We start from the raw sequence: 16,611 nt of genomic DNA, 5'->3' as shown, positions 1-16,611 counted from the left end.
ATGAAAAAATCAAGCAACATTTTGAGCTTTGTTTCCCCCAAAATTTACAAGTAATAAATATTTCGACACAACATCTAACGCACAATGTTCATTTGCCGTGCCATAGGAGCACTCGGAAATTTGTGTACAACTTCCAAGGCCCTCGATTATGCACTGCTGACTGTCAGAGGTAGCTCCTCGGATCGACCACCGCTGGCGCTGATCAAAAGCTTCTTGAAAATACGCATGATGGAGGCATCCCACATAAGACCCGTGCCGGAACATCTGAAGCCACGAATTATGAGCGAATCGAAGCCGCTCTACTCGCCACATCGCTGTGTGCTGGATGATCGAAATTGTTGGACGGACTTCAGGCAGGAGCAGCAGCAGCGGCAGCGGGAAAAGGCAGCTAAGGAGAGCAAAACGAGGCAGCGACAGCAGCAGGGAAGTCTGTTCAAGGATGAGGACATTACCGATCTGGAGCCATAAATGAACAGCGAAGATGCACAAAATTATAAAGTAAATTTAAATGTTTTTCATGGGTAGAAAAATTTAATTAAAACTTAGCAATGTTTATTTGAATTTTGTTTCATTATGCCAGCGAATTTCTGAGCTAAACATTGAGATCTGCAACGCATACTAGACACATTTGCGAACACTTCTTGCAACAATTTGTAGCCATGCAATTTAGTCTCAAGTTGCACGCCATCTGGTTGCCTCCTCGTCCCACGTGCAACTGTCATGTTGGAGGCCCTCGAGAGCAAAGCACAAAACATAATTAAACAATTAAAAAGCCTTTTGGCACCCAAACCCCAAGCGGCCGTGGCTGTGGGTGCCATACTTGGCCCAGTTAAGAGCAGCGAACATCAAAGCCCAAGAGGCTGGTCGGCGCCTAATTACGCCGACGAGTGCAGTGGATGGAAGCGATGAAAATGCAAATGTGCAGAGCAAAAAATACGCCAAAGCCAAAATTAACTGGCAACAATTGAGAGCGGCAAGAAAAATCCGAGAATATGGATGGAGGCAAGTTAATTGTGCAGGGAGGACTGTGGACAGTGAACCAGTGGACGAGAAGTGGGCAGCCGGGCAGGACACTCGACGAGCTAGTCCTTGCTCTCTGCATTTTTTGCTGCCATTGATTTTTTCTATATTATAAAATTTATGCTACTCGTGCGCGCTACTCTCTATGCTTTGTTGTACCCTGCCTCTCTCTCTCTCTCTCTTTACTCCCGCCACCACAGCACTCCATTTTCTGCCTTTGCTTTTTATAAAGTCCTTTTTTTCTGCATTTTTTTCCCCAAGCGCTTTTGAGCTTTTGTTGTCGAGTGCATCGGCAGCGGCAGCCCCACCCGAACCCAAAGAAACGGGCTTGACAATAAAAATTATGAAGCATATTACTTGAGTGCACTTGAGTTCTCTCTTTCCTCTATCCTCCATCTATTTTAGCCTCGCCCCCGCTTCAAGCTCTTCTGTCACTTTTCGTACCGCTCTTGTTGGGATTTTTCCTTGTATCTTTTTGTGTTTTTGTTTGCGTTTTTGTTGTGCAGCTTGTTCGGAAGGATGCGAAAATATGCCAAAGTATGTCGCTAGTTTCTAGAGTGTACGCCGGCGTGTTAAGTAGCAGCAAGGGTTAGGAGCCCTCGAGATAATAATAAACTGAATGAGCTGCAATTTAAGATGCGAATTGCAGCACAGATTTAAAAGGTTACAGAAATGGTGGGCTATCGGGCTGGCCAACAGATAATGGAGACAGATTCTTATATGATTAAATACATTACCAAGACATAGTTCGAGTCCTGCAACGAGTCCCCGGAGGCAAGCAACCGAAATGGAGAGGATCTGTAAAACAAAGAAAAATAACCGATTATTCCCATTCATTTGTTTGTAGTTTAAGGGAAATATTTATAAGTTTAAATACCAATTTGAAGCAATTTCAATTTCTAATAAGAACCGAAGAGAACCGCCCAGCGCCTTCGATCCGAACGTAATTGATGACGCTCCTCTTTACTACTAATCTAACAAATGTCCCATATCCCATTTGCATTCAAAAGTTTCCTGAATTACCCTTTCATGTATGTCAATTATAAGTTTATTTAATGTTTAGTCAAAGTTCGCTTGAAATGTGTCTCCCCGACATGCTAGAAGCTCGCTCGTCCATAGATCATGGCATGCCGGAACTCCGCCCAGCGACTGCGATGCGACATGTAGGATGGATAGGGGCAGATGACCTTGCGGGAGATTTCCTTTTGCGGTGTGCTGTAGTCGATCTTTTGAGCAGACACACGTCGCCGCAGCTCCTCGCTGTACCGTCTGCGTTCGAGCTCGTCCTCATCCTCGTGGTCGTCTTGTTGCTGGCCAAAGATAACCTCACGGACTGTGCCCACACGCTGATCATCATAGGGGGCATCCATTTCGTAGTTCTGCGCTGCCAAGTCGTGTGCGCTTCGCTCTTGCTCCTGTGTCCAGTCTGCAGCCTGCCTGTGCGGCTGCCCCTTGTGTGCATCACTTTGCACCTCTGAGTCCATTTCGGCAACGGCATACGCCGGCAGATCCTGGGAGACGCCAAACTGCCGACGACGGCGGCGCGTGGCCTGGCCCAGCCTTCTGCTGCTGTTGCTCCAGCAGCGACTCTGGCTGCAGTGCAGGTTCGGAGTCTGGTTCTGTTTCTGCAGCATTATTTGCCGGGCAGCGAACCAATCCTCCCGCAGGGGCCACTGCCTGGTGCCGGCGCCCAAGTTCAACATTGCTCGATTAATCACCGCACTGTGCAGCGACGATTCGACACTGTACGATCGGAGCCTCAGGCCGAGGGCCGGTCTCAGCGAGGAGCACATCGCAGGGAGTCTTTTCAGAAGGGTTGGCATTTTGGAAAGTTGCACTTTTAATTTTTTTCTATCACCAATGAACAATTTTGTGAGAATTTCTACAAAAATTTGGTTGAACAACAGCAAAAGGGAATTTAAGAATTTGTACAAAAGTTTTGTGAAGTGCTATGGAAGACAACAATTTTGGAACTGAGAAAAGTACACACTGCCCAGGCCCAGGGACATTTGACGCAATGGTTTCGAACGAAAACGCTTGCTTTTTCATCGAATTTTCCCCATGCCATGTGCCACACACATAGGATTAGGAAAATCTGTCCAAACAAATATCATAATACAATATTTATGGAGACATTTCTTTTGGGTGCAAATTAAACAAGAGAGAAAATGGTTGAAATAAAAATGCAAAATGCCAAATTGAAGACCACAAAACAATCTTTAGTGCATGAAGAATATTTATTAATATTTCATCAGTGGGTGAGTGGCCCGAGGAGGATGTCACCAGCTAGAGCTAGAGCTAGAGCCAGAGGCTGAACCTTTGACTATATTTTCACCAATTTGAGCTGAGAGCTGGGAGCAACAACAGCGACACTGCAAATTGAGTTAGTGCAAAAATTACAACAACAATTACGAGTAAAGTCTACGATTTGATGCACAATAAATGCAAAATAGTATTATAAAGTAAAAGCTATCCTCTGGCCGAACACGGAACACTCTTAAGGAGGGGATTTAAATGTTAAAAAAAGAATTTCAGGCTAGAGTATTTAATAAAAGTTGATAAAAGCTTGTAGAAAAAACTATTTTATGACCAGCGGGATTGGATTGGTAAGAGCTGTGCGTAGGGATAGCGGGTTTGTGTGTTGTTTAAATGTAGGCAAAGACATGTCACTGCTTTTTAATTTAAATGCAAATTAAGGCCTTTGTCAACACTTTGGCAAACTCAAGACAACTGCGATGACAACGTTGGATGCCCAAGGCTGAGGCGGCTGCAAGGAGCCAAGGAATGGCTTTATATACTTTTAGATAAATGTGTGTGTGTGCGTGTGTACTTTAGCAGCAATCAATGCTGTGCACATCCTTAACGCACACAAACCGCACCACCCACATAGCGCCACAGCCAGTTGATGTGGGAGGTGATGCGAGTGTTGACACCGATGCCATAGGACTGTCCACATGCCCGCCCGTAGCTGATCACGCCCAGCAGATACATTCGTTCACGCTGGCGCAGAATAACCGGGCCCCCAGAGTCGTACTGGCAGGAGTCCTGGCCCCGGCCGCTCGCGTCGTAGGTGCACAGCTGGCTGGCCGTGATGCTCGAGTTGTACTGCTGGCGGCACACCGAGTTCTCCATGGTCAGCAGCGTGGCCTTCTGCAGAGTGTTTGATTTGGCGGCGGCAAAGCCCAGGGTGCCCCATCCTGCAATGTCCACGTTTTGGTAGCTGAATGTGCTGTCGCTGTGGGGGATTCAATGGCAGTTTATAGAAGTGTGCAAAAGTCAATAAACAGTCCTTCACTTACGCTTGTCGAATGGGCAGACAAATGGGAGCCACACCCCTCGACCACTCCATGGTCGTGGCTGTCTGCAGCAGCGCAATGTCATTGAGATCTCCAGAGTTGGTCACCGTGTAAGCGGGATGATTGATTATGCTGCGAATTCGATGCTGGACCGCATAGATCGATTCGCTGGCTGGCAAACAAAATAATCCTTACTGTCACTGTCACGAAAACTGAAGCAAAGACTCACAAGTGCTGAGATCATGTTCCCCCACAAGTGCCAGCAGGCGACTGGCCACTGGCTGACGCCTCGTACAGTGGGCTGCGGTCACAATGAACCGTTCGCTCACGATCGTGCCGCCACAGAAGATGGGCAGCGTGGAGGCCAAGTCGCGGAGGCCCACCATCGAGGGGTACTCGTGTTTGGCCGTCTCCACGCCATTGGCCACTCGATTGGGATACGACCAGCCGCAGTCGCAGGGCGCTGGACGTGCCACAGCCTGGCAGCTGAGACGCGCTCGCTGGCGGCTCTGCACACTGCTCGAGTAGTAGGCCAAAGCCAGGGACTGGAAGTTGGACGTTCGCGAGATCTGACCCATGCGGCAGTAGTGTTCGGCATCGCGGAACTGCAGGTCCCCGTCGCGTGAGACGAACAGAAACTCCGAGCCGCAAGTGTCGGGAAACTAGCACGGGGGGGGGGTTAGGATTGTGTCAGCGATCAGAGAGTCAGAATCGATTCAGGACTCACCAGCTCGTAGCGGCAGTTCAATTGGATCACATGATTGCTGGGCGCTCGCAGGCGGAACCTGCAACTGCTGCCACTCGGCAGGGCGCCCGGAAAGTTGAGGCTGGTTATGTTAATCACTTGATTCGACAACAAATTGTAATGCCTGGTGCACTGCTGCTGCCCGGCAACTGCACCGATGGCTAAAGCCACAAGAAAGCTGACAAGTTGCAGCAAGAACATGATGCTACCTTCTGTAATTATGAATCCCTTACAGCTGCACTTTATATACGACCCACCTACAGCAGATAAGAGTGGAAATTTCACGAAATATTTAATGAAAACAAATATTGGCCATAGTCAAAGTAGAAATGGAAGTCAAGGTGAGGAAATGCACCTATTTACACGATATGGAAGGGCGGGGGGGGGACTCGTGGACTTATTCCTCAAAGGCTGACCACACAATTGGAATTGGCAATCTTCTGACGGATCCAGCTGATGTGGGAGGAGATGCGAGTGTTGACGCCCATGGGGTACGCGGTGGCGGCACAGCTCTTGCCGAAGCTGATGATGCCCAGCAGGAACTGCTTGGAGGAGCGCAGAATGACGGGACCACCCGAGTCGTACTGGCAGGAGTCGCGCGCGTTGCCCGAGTAGTCGTAGGTGCACATTTGATTTGGATATATGTCAGCCACATCGCCATACTCCGTCTGGCAGTCCTGGTTGTTCACCACCATCAGGTTGATCTTCTGCATGGTGGCCGATGTGGGTCCACCAAAGAAGAGTGTGCCCCAGCCAACTGCATCGACAGTTTGATACGAGAATGTCTGAGAACTGCACAGGGGTTTAGATTTTGAAGCAATGGAAGAGTTGTGAGTACTTACGTGCCCACAGGCGGCAGGCAGATGGGACCCACGCCACGGGACCACTGGATGTCGCTGGCTGTTATGAGAACTGCAATATCGTTCTTAATATCCGGTTCATCCGCATACTGTTCGTGGATTATTATCTGCTGTATGGCGTACTGCTTGTAGTACCTTGAACTGGAAGCTGCAAAGAGCTGCGCTTAGGCTGTGGCTTGCATTGGCTTTGGGACTGCCCGGCTGCCCAACTTACGGTTCTGCAGATTGTTCGTTCCGGCAATGGCCACAATGTTGATGGCCTGCTTGACCTGCGTCGTGCAATGGGCGGCGGTCAGGATGTAGCGATGTGCCACTAACGGGGAGGATGGATGGGATACCAATTGCGAGTTAGAAGGTCTCAAGGAGTTGGGTTCCTCGGATTGCGCTCACCTATGGTGCCGCCGCAGAAGGAAGCCAGATTTCTGGTCACATCCTTGAGGGCCACAGTGCTGGGAAACTCATTTTCGGCGGCCTGCTGGCCATTGGCAATGCGCGAGTTGACCGACCAACCGCAGTTACAGTTCTGCCTGCTGGTGGTCAGGGTGCACTTGAAGCTGCCCCCCTGCCGGCCCGTCGAGATGTAGGCAAAGACCAGTTCGGTGAAGAGGGACTCACGGCTGAAGGTGCCGCTGCCGCAAAAGTTCTCGGCTCCGCGCATCAAGAGGTCGCCCTCGGGGTCCAGCCAGAAATTATCCGTGACGCACTGGCCATTGCTCTGCGGCAGACTGATGGTGCACTGCACCTGCACGGAATAGTCCACGGGTGCCACGAACCTGTAGCGGCAGGACGTGCCCGCGGGGTAGCTGCCGGGATAGTAGGGCGACTCCACGTACGTGGTGCCCGGCCTCAGATTGTACGTATTATCGCAGCCCTCGAAGTAGGCCAGAACCACGGGACACAGGGCCAAGAGCCACAGCTCCGTGATAAACATTTTGCGGAGAGACCTAACACTTTCGTGGCCGAAACTCAACTGGAGCAGCCCGACAATGCCGCCCACAACTAATACCCGAGACAGTGGCAGAGTTAATTGAAAACACAAAAGAATAATAGGCCGCGTTCCAGCAGTTGATAAAACAGTTGAAAGTTTGCCGTTAAGTATACGCCTGCCCCCCCATTCTGCAGTTGTTCAAATACAATGTTGTGCATCCAACTCCAACTACTCCATCTTTGAACTTGGCCAATAGCTGGCTGCCTTGGCATTATTCAATTAGCCCGATAAGTGTCGACTGCATTTACTGGGGGTCATTGCTACTGTATGGGCTTACATCTACATCAACGTCTACGCAGTCATGTTCCATGCTTTATTTTCCAGCAGCAGATCGTATGGGGTTATCCGCCAGCTGCGCTGCTGGCTGCTGGCTGCTACCTGGCTTGCTGGCTTGCTGATAAGCAAAAGTCGAAGGCAAATACACAAATAAACGTTGAATAATGAGTTCTAATTAGGAGGTAAACAGCGACAACAACCAACATACGTAGATCTGTTGCGACGGATTCACTTTTTCCTGGTACAAACGCGATAAACAAAAGATAAACCAGATCCGGCCACCGATTGTTTTCCTCCCCCGTTGGCATGTTTGTCATGAAATTTACGATTAAATAAACACAAGGAATAAAGAAGTAAACAACAAATTTGTGTCAGCTTTTATTTCCTGTTTATCCAGGCAACTAGCTTCAGGCTAAACAATTCTTATCAATTTTTATTTAACGTTGCCATTTGATATATTATTTTATTTACCTACTCGTACTCGCATTTTTACTTGAATTGTTTGTTTTAATTTGACAGCCATGAAATAAGTAAAAATAAAAACTATCTTTAAGCGAAAGTACAAGTATTTTCCAACTCCAAAATGTTTGTTGATCTTTAATTAATTGTTTGCCCCCTTATTGTCTTGCAACATCTACGTACCCAGACCAAATTTCTTAAAAATACATTGAAAATGGTATGGGACTGGCGCGGCTTTAAATTTTGGGTGGAAAAAATATAAATTAATGGGGAACACTAAAGCAATCGTCGTGGACAAGGTGCGGCTAAATGCTGATGAATATCAGCCAATGTGTCTATCAAAAAATGGACTTTATTCACAAATATCAGCACACAGCACAGCCGCAGCATGGCAGCAGTTTTGTCTCTGCCCCGCTCGGAGCTGTGTAATTATAATATGGCAGCAATTTTTGTCTTTATCTTTTTGCAGCCACACTTTTGTTGCCATTCCAGCCTCTCCCTCTCCCTTCCTATCCTCTGGCTTATGCCTATGTTTCCGCTGTACATAGCACGGCCATGTCTATATTTTCTAGTGTCACACTCAATTTTTTGTTGCTCCATTTTTGAGGGGTTTCCTCTCTTTTTTTTGTGTGTTTTGTTGTGTTGATGGCACTCCATGGCATTTTTTCTCCATGCATTTGCATTTTCCACTAATTTGACTTTTGTATTGTTGCGGTCGGTGTGCACCCCTTCCACTGCCCTGCCTCTGGCCTGCAGCTCGTTTATGTGTTAGAGGTTTTTGCTGGTCGTTTTTGCTTTCCACCAATCGCATTCCCTCTGCCACACACAGCGTCTGTGTTGGTGTGTGTCCTGCGCTTATGCATTGGTGGGTGGGCTGCGCTACGCACTTTTTGACTTTTCGTTGAGGAAAATGCGTTTTCATGCACTGGTTGGCTGTCGAGTGGCAGGGCTGGGCGTGTGATTGGGTTTGGTTTTCAGTTGTGTGGCTTTTGGGTTTGGGTCTATGCTTCTATCTCTCTATATGCCTCTGTGCCTCTCTTTTCGTTTGCCATTACATACCCGTGTGTGTGTGTGTGGGTGAGTGGGAATGTATTTTCCCAGGCCTTGTCATTTGATGCGGCTGCGACTCTGTGGCCATATCATTAATTGCCGTTAGCTGGTAACAGGAACTAGGCATGGAAAGCGTGCAGCACACACAAATTAGTGGGCAACGCGCGCACTTTGTATAGAAACTACAACTAAAACGGGACAAAGTGCGGGGGAAAGCTGAAGCTCTGACAGAATGGCGGCTGAAAAAACGGATAGACAGAGAGGCTTTCAATAGTTGCAGGCCAGAGCATAGAACGTGCACATGAATCATCGTGTTTGATTACAAATGAAGGCTACTACTATGCACGTTTAATATGGGAATTTGATGAGGCAGAAGCGAAGAAATAATTGCATCAAAATGTTACCTTTAGAAGTAAAAAACTCGTTCGATGCTTCTCGTTTGCAAGATAACAGGATGAACTGTAATTGCAGTTTCCTAGGCTATAATCCGACAGATTTGAGACTGTATTTGCCTTCTCTGCTGCTCGCCCTTCAGCATTTGACAGCTTTGTACAGCCTCTCCAGTTCCAGGCCACTCGTAAGCGGAAACACATTCAATTTGCTGCACCTTCAATCACAATAAATCCATACAAATTTCCGGCTTGCTTTTTTGCGAATCTCTTTTCAAATGCAAACTAAGCAAATTTTAATTAATGAAAAATTGCAATTAAAAATGGGGTTTTCTTCCAACTATCTCACTCTAGCATGCGCCGTGCACAGTTTTTCATTTGCGGCTGTACAAAACAAAACAAAAAAGAGCGGAAGGCAATCCACAAAACAAACAAAAACGGGAAAAACAACAACAACAGCAAACTGTGCGCCCAGTAAATGCATAAAAAACACAACGCACTCGGGTACATAGTATGTACAGCGATGGGTGGTGGGCTGTGGACTGTGGTAGGCGTTATCTAAGCAAAGCCTCTGCCGCTGCAACGCTGCCAGCGTCACCGATTAACATAAACACGCAAAAAACATTAACAGAGCCACAACAGCGGCAGCGGCAGAGGCAGAGGCAGCAACAGCAGCGGCAGCGGCAGCAGCGGCCAACGGCAATGCAGTTAGAAAAAGCAACAAGAGGAAAACTATAGCAGCGAGGGGAGATGTATTTCATACATAGATAACGCGGCGTATGTGTAATGTGTGAAGGAGATGGAGAGAGAGTAGCAGCCAGCCCAGAGTCGACTCTCTCTCTTTCGGTCGCTCATTCTGCCACTCGCTCATTACACTCATTTCGCATAGTAGTTTGGGGTGGCGCATAGGCAATTTTCCTCACACAGAAACACACAATCAAAGCGGGAAAAGCATAAAGCAAAAAAAGTGCGCTGACTGCGCTGCTTTTGGAGCACCCAAACCCAATCACAAAAACGCGTTAATAAGAGGAAAACGTGGGGCAAAAAACTACACACACATAGCCAAGCGCGAGCATACACACAGACACCACGCAGCTAGAGAGAGGGAAAGACTGGCTGCAGCCAATCACAGAATTTGTTTACGAATCGTGCGGCAAAAGCAACAGAAAGAAAATACTTGGGCAAAAAAGAAAAATCCACCCACAGCATCGCTCTCTCTCTCTCTCTCTATCTCTCTTACTCGCTCGCTCGCTCTCCATCTCCCTCTCGCTGTGTGTGCCTCTCTCGCGGCACAGTTTTTATTTTTCCACAAAGCTCTTTCAACGTGCGCCTCTCTCTTAAGCGCCGCTCGCTCTCTTTTTGCTGCTCTTTCGCTTGAGTTTCGGTCCCGTGGATTGAGTGGCTGCCCGGTGCAGTGGCAGTGGCAGAGAAACTGGTTTTAGGTTTTTGCGGAAACGGGAGGGAGATTGGAATGGCATGGAGGGAATGGTATGGGGGGTGGAACGAGTTTGCCTCGATTGATGTTTTAGTTAATATGGTCAACAAATTTTAATTGAATGCTCCATGTTTGTGAATGTTTTATGAATGTTGGACGAATGCAGCTGGAAAGTGCAGAGCGAAACCGAGTGTGGAGTGTGGGATGAGGCCTTAAAGCTGTACCAAATCTAAATCGATTTTAATTGGATTTGATTTCAGTTGAGTATATGATTAGATAACCAAAACTACTCTGACATGCAAATGTCTTGTGAATAATCCACTGAAAAGTGGTTTCACTTTGGAGCATTTCATATTTTCCATCCAGGCTATTAGGTTTAGATTATTTTGACAAATTCCATATGATGTTCCACATGATACTGCTCTTAGCTGGTCTTTTAGGTAAATACAATGGAAATTGTCGCAGCGAAGAGACTCCTTATAGTTATACATAATTAAGTGAAACCATCGCTGCTATTACTCAACCACTTTACGACATTCATTAACCCAGAAAGTATTTGTTTGTTGCTATAAAAATAGCCCAAGTTCCCCCTCAAATAACTTTTCTATTAGCCAACAATCGATTACAAAGGCTTATGACCTGCGTGCCAAGCTATAAGCAGATACTCCCCCCCCCCTAGCAGGAGTGGGACTGCAGCTGTGGGTCTAGATATGGAGGTAATAGAAAGAGAATAACGAAAGGAAGAAGCAAACAGTTAAACGAAACGGTAAACATAACGCATCAAATGTTAATGTCGCCTAATTGTGTAATTCTGGTGTCGCATTTTGGCCGTCATTTACATAGGACATAACAATGGAACACACTAATGAAGGCACAGAGGAGCGGTGGGTGAAAGCGAACGAACAACGCTAATGAAGTAATTACAACAATTAATTTAATTATGAATTAAGCGATTGTCGCTGTTGTCCTGACATTTATGGGCAGTTCAAAGGCTGCTCTAGGGTAGGGCGATGGTAGCTTACCTCAGTTTGTTTGGTCAACATGTTGACAAAGGACAACGAAGGACGTGCAGGTACAGTGCTCGGGAATGCTTGGGAACGCTTCGGGTTCGCGTTAAGCAATGGAATCTCTTTAAAAGAGAGAAACAACCTTTGGGTAGTTTTCATGAGTTAATTTTTCACAATTCTGTGCACTTTAACCCACAAGTGCCTCAGCGTATTTGCGTCTAACCGCAGAATCGGGAAATGTTTTCAAATATTATTCATACGCCCCATGCGACCGCATATAAACCAACAAACGAGTCCCTGCGTGTGTGTCCATGTTGTGCTAATGAGAACTGACACACAGACACACACCCACACCCACACACACACATACACATGCCTATCGCGCTACAAATATTATCCAGATTTTCACACCTTGTCCGCTTGTTTCTGGTTTCTGGTTTTTGGTTTTTGGTTTTTCCCCTCGCGAACTTACATAATTGAAATATAAAATAAGCCAATTAAAATTAAAATTATTGCCACGCATTATGGCCTGTGGCATGCCCCAAACAACCCATTCCCTGCGTCCCCTAGGACGATGGTAGACACTGGATAGTCGTTGCATTTATTGAAAATTACTGAAAATGAGCAGCGGGGGGGAGGCTGCCGGCTGCAATTGTTGATAATTTGTAAATTATTGCACTGCTGATAAAACCGCAAGGCGGAAAATGTAAACACGTGAACACATGTCGGGTCCTTAATGAAGTCCCATAATCAGATTTTAATTGTTTCAAGTTGCAAGAATTTAAAGCACATAATGACACGAAAATTGCAAATTAAAGTATTCAGAATGCATGGAAAACTATAAACTATTTCACTCAATCAAAAATAAACATACAATTCGACTCCCAGGCATACTGATAATCACTAAGGAGCAACAAGTATGTTATCGGAAGCGTAATTGATACAAAAGTGCTTGATTAGGCGAGCAGGTAAATATATAAACATTCAAAAGAAGCGGCCTTCTGGGAAGTGTGGCGCTGATTGTAGCTGACAAGCGGTTCTGTCGAACTATTTGGTACTTATACCCTTGGAGAGGGCGGTGTGGGTTTGAGGATAAGTTTGTAACACACAAAATAAAGGAATTGGTCAAATATATTCCTTCTTGAGCATCCACAACATAACCAAATTAGGTGAAGATGCCAGAAACGCTGCTTGAAGGCCTTGTTCCTGTGCCTATAACTATTTATGGTAAAAGGAACTATCGATATGTTAGAGTATTTGAACTTCATCGTCTTCAACTATCGTCTTCCTTTCTATTTTGGTTATCAGCATAAATGACACTGGCTATAGATGGCGATTGGGATATACCTAGTTGGTATTCCACCAGGTTAATCTTTTCATTGTAACTAGTAATCTACAAGCACCACACAGATAACGTCAATTCCCTAAAAACCGCATTGAATATTGGTCTACGAGTGTATATATAGGCTTCCACAGTTGGTCAGGCTTCAGTTCTAAAATAAGTATCGCCAATAAGTAGGTACTAGGGCAAGATGACAAGTGTTTCAGCTGTAGTGTTGCTCTGTTGGCTGGCGTTAGCCACGGCCAATTTGGAACTTGTCGATCAGAAGGAGAATGGATTTAGCATGGCGAACTTTGAACGACTCATGGATCTGCGTCCATTGGGTACGGAATTCTTTCGCCATTTCGAGAACATTTCAGAGGCGGATCTGGAGCTCTTCGAGGGGCGGCTACCCAGCCAGCAGGATCTGGTGTGCCTCGCAGACATTACCCAACTTATGCAGGCTCTGACCTCGGGACGCTTATGGGCCCTCAGCAGTAAGTGGAATGCCCATCTGCATTTGGCAAAACCTTTGGAAATGTAAAACTCTTTGCAGTGATTGATTCGTGGGGAACCATACCGTCTGGCTATCTGATGGGAAATCGCATCGATTTCGGCAACTACGATCAGTGCATCAGGCTGGACAAGACTATCACGGATGGCCACAGCATTCAAGGGAAATACTGCTTCTTGGAGCTGCCTGTGGCCAAGTGGCTCGGCTTTGACATGGAGATCTTGAAGGTAACCAACATGAGGACCGCTGTGTGCCTGCCCTCCTCCTGCTCCGCCGAGCTTATGGAGACCTTTGTGGGGCAGCTGCTTCAGCGGCTTCTCGGTGTCAGCAATGCCAACACCAAGTTCTCCATCGACGAGTCGAGCTGTAGGGTAGCACACAGCAAATCCTTAGACAGCCTTACCATTGTGACAATGTAAGTACTGAAATGTTTCGGTTCCACAAGTGGCAGTGTCTAATCAATTGTCTTTGCCAGTGTACTGCTATCAGTGTTTGCTTCTGTGATGATTATTTGCACCGCCTACGACTACCTATTCTTCGGCGATAAGAGTGAGTAAAAAGGGTTTGACTTTGACCGAATAATCAAATAATTATTTTTGTTGCAGCAAGACCACCACACCGTTTAGTCAGTGTATTCTCTGCACGTGCCAATTCCCGAAGTCTATTTGCCATGGTGGACATCGAATCGAGTCCCAATGTCATTCATTGCCTGCATGGCATACGCTGCATGTCGCTTATTTGGGTGATCTATAGCCATGAGTTCATCATTGCTCTGATATCGCCAAATATCAACCAATTGGATGCCCTTCGAGTGCGTAATTTTCCCCTATAAAAACGTTCACTGAACTCACACCTCTTTTTACAGTGGATGCAGCAAGCATTCAGCAGCTTCATTCTGTACGCCCCGTTCTCGGTGGACAGTTTCTTCTTCCTCAGCGGCCTGCTGGTGGTTATGATTTCCATGCGCCTTCTGGACAAGTGAGTTCCACCATCTAATCTGTCTACGTGGCTCCTTGGACTCGATTCTTTTATTAATTTGTCAGAACAAAGGGCAAGATAAATGTGCCAATGATGTATCTGCATCGGTATCTACGCCTCACACCACTCCTGGTGGTGGCTATTCTCGTATACTGGAAATTCTTGCCCCACTTCGCCGATGGACCACTGTATGAGCAGGTCCGCTTTGCGGACTATTCCGTGTGTAAGCGCACCTGGTTCTGGACGCTGCTCTACGTGCAAAATTACGCCACCAAGGAGACGGTGGGTGCAACCAATCACCAGTCGCTAGACATCAACTGATTCTCTTATTCATTTCAGTGCGTTACTCACACTTGGTATCTGGCCGTGGATATGCAACTGTATATCATATCGCCGATTCTGCTGTTAGCTCTTTATAGATGGGGCAAGAAGGCAGCTGGAGGCATTCTGCTGCTCATGCTGCTGCTCTCTTCCTGCCTCTTTGCCACCATACTGATCAAGAACTACAAAGTGCTCTTCAAGTAAGATTTGCCACTTAGAAATAATGGCATCCCTGGCTTATGCCCTTGTCCTTTCCAGAAACGGTGGCATGGATCAGGATATGCAGCGGGAACTCTACAGTCAGACACATAACCATGCGGCGCCATGGCTGGTGGGGCTGCTCTTTGGCTACTTTCTGCACCTGACCCGCGGCAAACAGTTCCAGATGAGTCGCCTCATCGTCTGGGTCGGCTGGTTGCTCTGTCTGGCCCTGCTCTTTACTTCAATCTTTGCCTTGTACCCGTACGCCAAGTTGCTGGGACCGTCGCCAACGGTCTTGGCGCAGGCCTTCTACTACACCCTGACCCGCATCGCCTGGCCCCTGGGCCTCTGCTGGGTGGTCTTTGCCTGCATGCAGGGCCACGGAGGCCTGGCCAACAGCTTCCTATCCTCGCCGCTCTGGCAGCCACTGTCGAGGCTCTCCTACTCCGCCTACATCTGGCACGTGTTCATCATGGAGGTTAACCACAGACGCATACGCTCGTATTCGCATTTTACAAACTACGATATGGTAAGTGAGCCACGAGCACCGTCCCCTCTTTGATCACAACTCATTCAACGATCACCTCAGATGCTGGGCTTTTGGGCCACCTTTGGCTTCACCATGCTGATGTCCTATACGTTCTTCATTGTCATTGAGGCGCCCTTGGCTGGCCTGGAGTCTCTCCTGCTGCCCACTCGCAAGCCCAACTTGAAGCCCAGCCCGCAGCCAGTCGTCGCCACGGACGCAGTCGAAGCTGCCGTCGAACCTGAGGTACAAGCAGAGCAGACCGACTTGGATGTGGCTACTACAACGACTTCTAAACAAAGCGTTTAGCAGCAATTATCATTTGAATCTAAGACTTTAATGTCAATCCACCGCTTCAAAGTGCTGCCTGGTATGAGTACTTGTAAAGTACTTATTTGTAAACCTAAGGAATCTAGAAGTTGACTGAGTAAATATACTAAAATTCTGCATGAGTTTGAATCTTTTAACCGAATTGAGCACAGTCTAAGGGGTAGCTGTCAGTTTTGTATGCCCGACCACTAAAATCGGACTTCAAATCGATATTATTGTATTATGGAAATTATGGAAATATACAAATAAGCCACTTAAAATGAGAAGCAGCTGGCACTGCCCATTTGTGTCCCACCTGTGTGTTCCCCTGAGGCGATTGCAGACAGCTGATACTGCAAGTTGCCGCGACTGCTGCTGACTGCAACTGTTGATAATATGTAAATTATTGCAATGCTGATAAGACCACAAGGCGGCCTATGGAAATATGTAAATGTGGGGCTTATTATTTGTTTCAATATTCGCCATTAATGAAGTGCGATAATCAGATTTTAGTTCTCAACTAAAGTTTAGTCAATATTAGTTTAATTATATTAAATATCATGTTCCTTTCAGGTTAGTTCAACCCACGTCACTGGAAGAACACTGCCCGCAGCAACTACTCAAATTTCGTTCGATATTTTGCCTAATTGACTACAAGTATGGCAAACCTTGCCCAATTTACACCCTGAAGGCCACGCCACAACACGGACCCAAAAATGTTCAATGGAAAATCGCAAATTCAATATTTGAGCAGCACCTGCAACACATGCCGGCACAGAGCAAAGCATGGCAGGAGAGAGACCGAACACCAACCCACAACCCCGTTTTTGGCTGAAGTTGAAGTTGCAAGAGTTGTAAGTTGCCTTCTTACCTGGCCATCCCGACTCTGAACTAGATCCAGATCCAGTTGCAGGTG

At 46.8% G+C, this 16,611-nt stretch overlaps 4 protein-coding genes across 4 annotated transcripts; 1 reads left to right on the top strand and 3 right to left on the bottom strand.

The window, feature by feature from the left end:
- Positions 1-2,039: 2,039 nt before the first annotated feature.
- On the bottom strand, positions 2,040-2,986 carry LOC117582330. Its single transcript, XM_034269983.1, has one exon. The coding sequence runs from the start codon at positions 2,841-2,843 to the stop codon at positions 2,118-2,120; it is 726 nt and encodes a 241-aa protein (XP_034125874.1). The 5' UTR covers positions 2,844-2,986; the 3' UTR covers positions 2,040-2,117.
- A 707-nt stretch (positions 2,987-3,693) lies between these two features.
- LOC117590796 (venom serine protease) lies at positions 3,694-5,292 on the bottom strand. The gene is made up of 4 exons (XM_034283754.1): positions 5,044-5,292; positions 4,546-4,978; positions 4,320-4,488; positions 3,694-4,255 (listed from the first exon to the last, which is right to left on the bottom strand). Exons 1-4 carry the CDS (start codon positions 5,260-5,262, stop codon positions 3,880-3,882), a joined length of 1,197 nt encoding a protein of 398 aa, XP_034139645.1. The 5' UTR covers positions 5,263-5,292; the 3' UTR covers positions 3,694-3,879.
- A 42-nt stretch (positions 5,293-5,334) lies between these two features.
- On the bottom strand, positions 5,335-6,916 carry LOC117590800 (venom serine protease). Its single transcript, XM_034283768.1, has 4 exons — positions 6,312-6,916; positions 6,136-6,234; positions 5,904-6,069; positions 5,335-5,853 (listed from the first exon to the last, which is right to left on the bottom strand). The coding sequence occupies exons 1-4, from the start codon at positions 6,850-6,852 to the stop codon at positions 5,466-5,468; spliced, it is 1,194 nt and encodes a 397-aa protein (XP_034139659.1). The 5' UTR covers positions 6,853-6,916; the 3' UTR covers positions 5,335-5,465.
- Positions 6,917-12,981: 6,065 nt separating this feature from the next.
- LOC117592033 (nose resistant to fluoxetine protein 6) lies at positions 12,982-15,839 on the top strand. The gene is made up of 9 exons (XM_034285491.1): positions 12,982-13,343; positions 13,403-13,775; positions 13,836-13,909; positions 13,966-14,171; positions 14,226-14,338; positions 14,404-14,620; positions 14,678-14,859; positions 14,918-15,389; positions 15,450-15,839. Exons 1-9 carry the CDS (start codon positions 13,058-13,060, stop codon positions 15,693-15,695), a joined length of 2,169 nt encoding a protein of 722 aa, XP_034141382.1. The 5' UTR covers positions 12,982-13,057; the 3' UTR covers positions 15,696-15,839.
- Positions 15,840-16,611: the final 772 nt, after the last annotated feature.

The sequence above is a fragment of the Drosophila guanche genome, unplaced genomic scaffold (assembly GCF_900245975.1).
Source record: "Drosophila guanche unplaced genomic scaffold, DGUA_6, whole genome shotgun sequence".
Lineage (NCBI taxonomy): Eukaryota > Metazoa > Arthropoda > Insecta > Diptera > Drosophilidae > Drosophila > Drosophila guanche.
Note: the sequence above shows the minus strand (reverse complement) of the source record. Positions and strands in the feature narration are given on the sequence as shown.

What these genes read in the sequence shown, in the direction of transcription:
- LOC117582330 (XM_034269983.1), bottom strand. Translation starts at nt 2,843, where the DNA reads ATGCCAACCCTTCTGAAAAGACTCCCTGCGATGTGCTCCTCGCTGAGA.
- LOC117590796 (XM_034283754.1), bottom strand. Translation starts at nt 5,262, where the DNA reads ATGTTCTTGCTGCAACTTGTCAGCTTTCTTGTGGCTTTAGCCATCGGT. An exon ending in GGAACATGATCTCAGCACTT is followed by an intron (nt 4,489 to 4,545) that starts GTGAGTCTTTGC and finishes TTTGTTTGCCAG; the next exon opens with CCAGCGAATCGATCTATGCG. An exon ending in TGTCTGCCCATTCGACAAGC is followed by an intron (nt 4,256 to 4,319) that starts GTAAGTGAAGGA and finishes AATCCCCCACAG; the next exon opens with CGACAGCACATTCAGCTACC.
- LOC117590800 (XM_034283768.1), bottom strand. Translation starts at nt 6,852, where the DNA reads ATGTTTATCACGGAGCTGTGGCTCTTGGCCCTGTGTCCCGTGGTTCTG. An exon ending in AACGAACAATCTGCAGAACC is followed by an intron (nt 6,070 to 6,135) that starts GTAAGTTGGGCA and finishes AGCTCTTTGCAG; the next exon opens with CTTCCAGTTCAAGGTACTAC. An exon ending in TGCCTGCCGCCTGTGGGCAC is followed by an intron (nt 5,854 to 5,903) that starts GTAAGTACTCAC and finishes ACCCCTGTGCAG; the next exon opens with TTCTCAGACATTCTCGTATC.
- LOC117592033 (XM_034285491.1), top strand. Translation starts at nt 13,058, where the DNA reads ATGACAAGTGTTTCAGCTGTAGTGTTGCTCTGTTGGCTGGCGTTAGCC. An exon ending in ACGCTTATGGGCCCTCAGCA is followed by an intron (nt 13,344 to 13,402) that starts GTAAGTGGAATG and finishes AACTCTTTGCAG; the next exon opens with TGATTGATTCGTGGGGAACC. An exon ending in AGCCTTACCATTGTGACAAT is followed by an intron (nt 13,776 to 13,835) that starts GTAAGTACTGAA and finishes TGTCTTTGCCAG; the next exon opens with TGTACTGCTATCAGTGTTTG.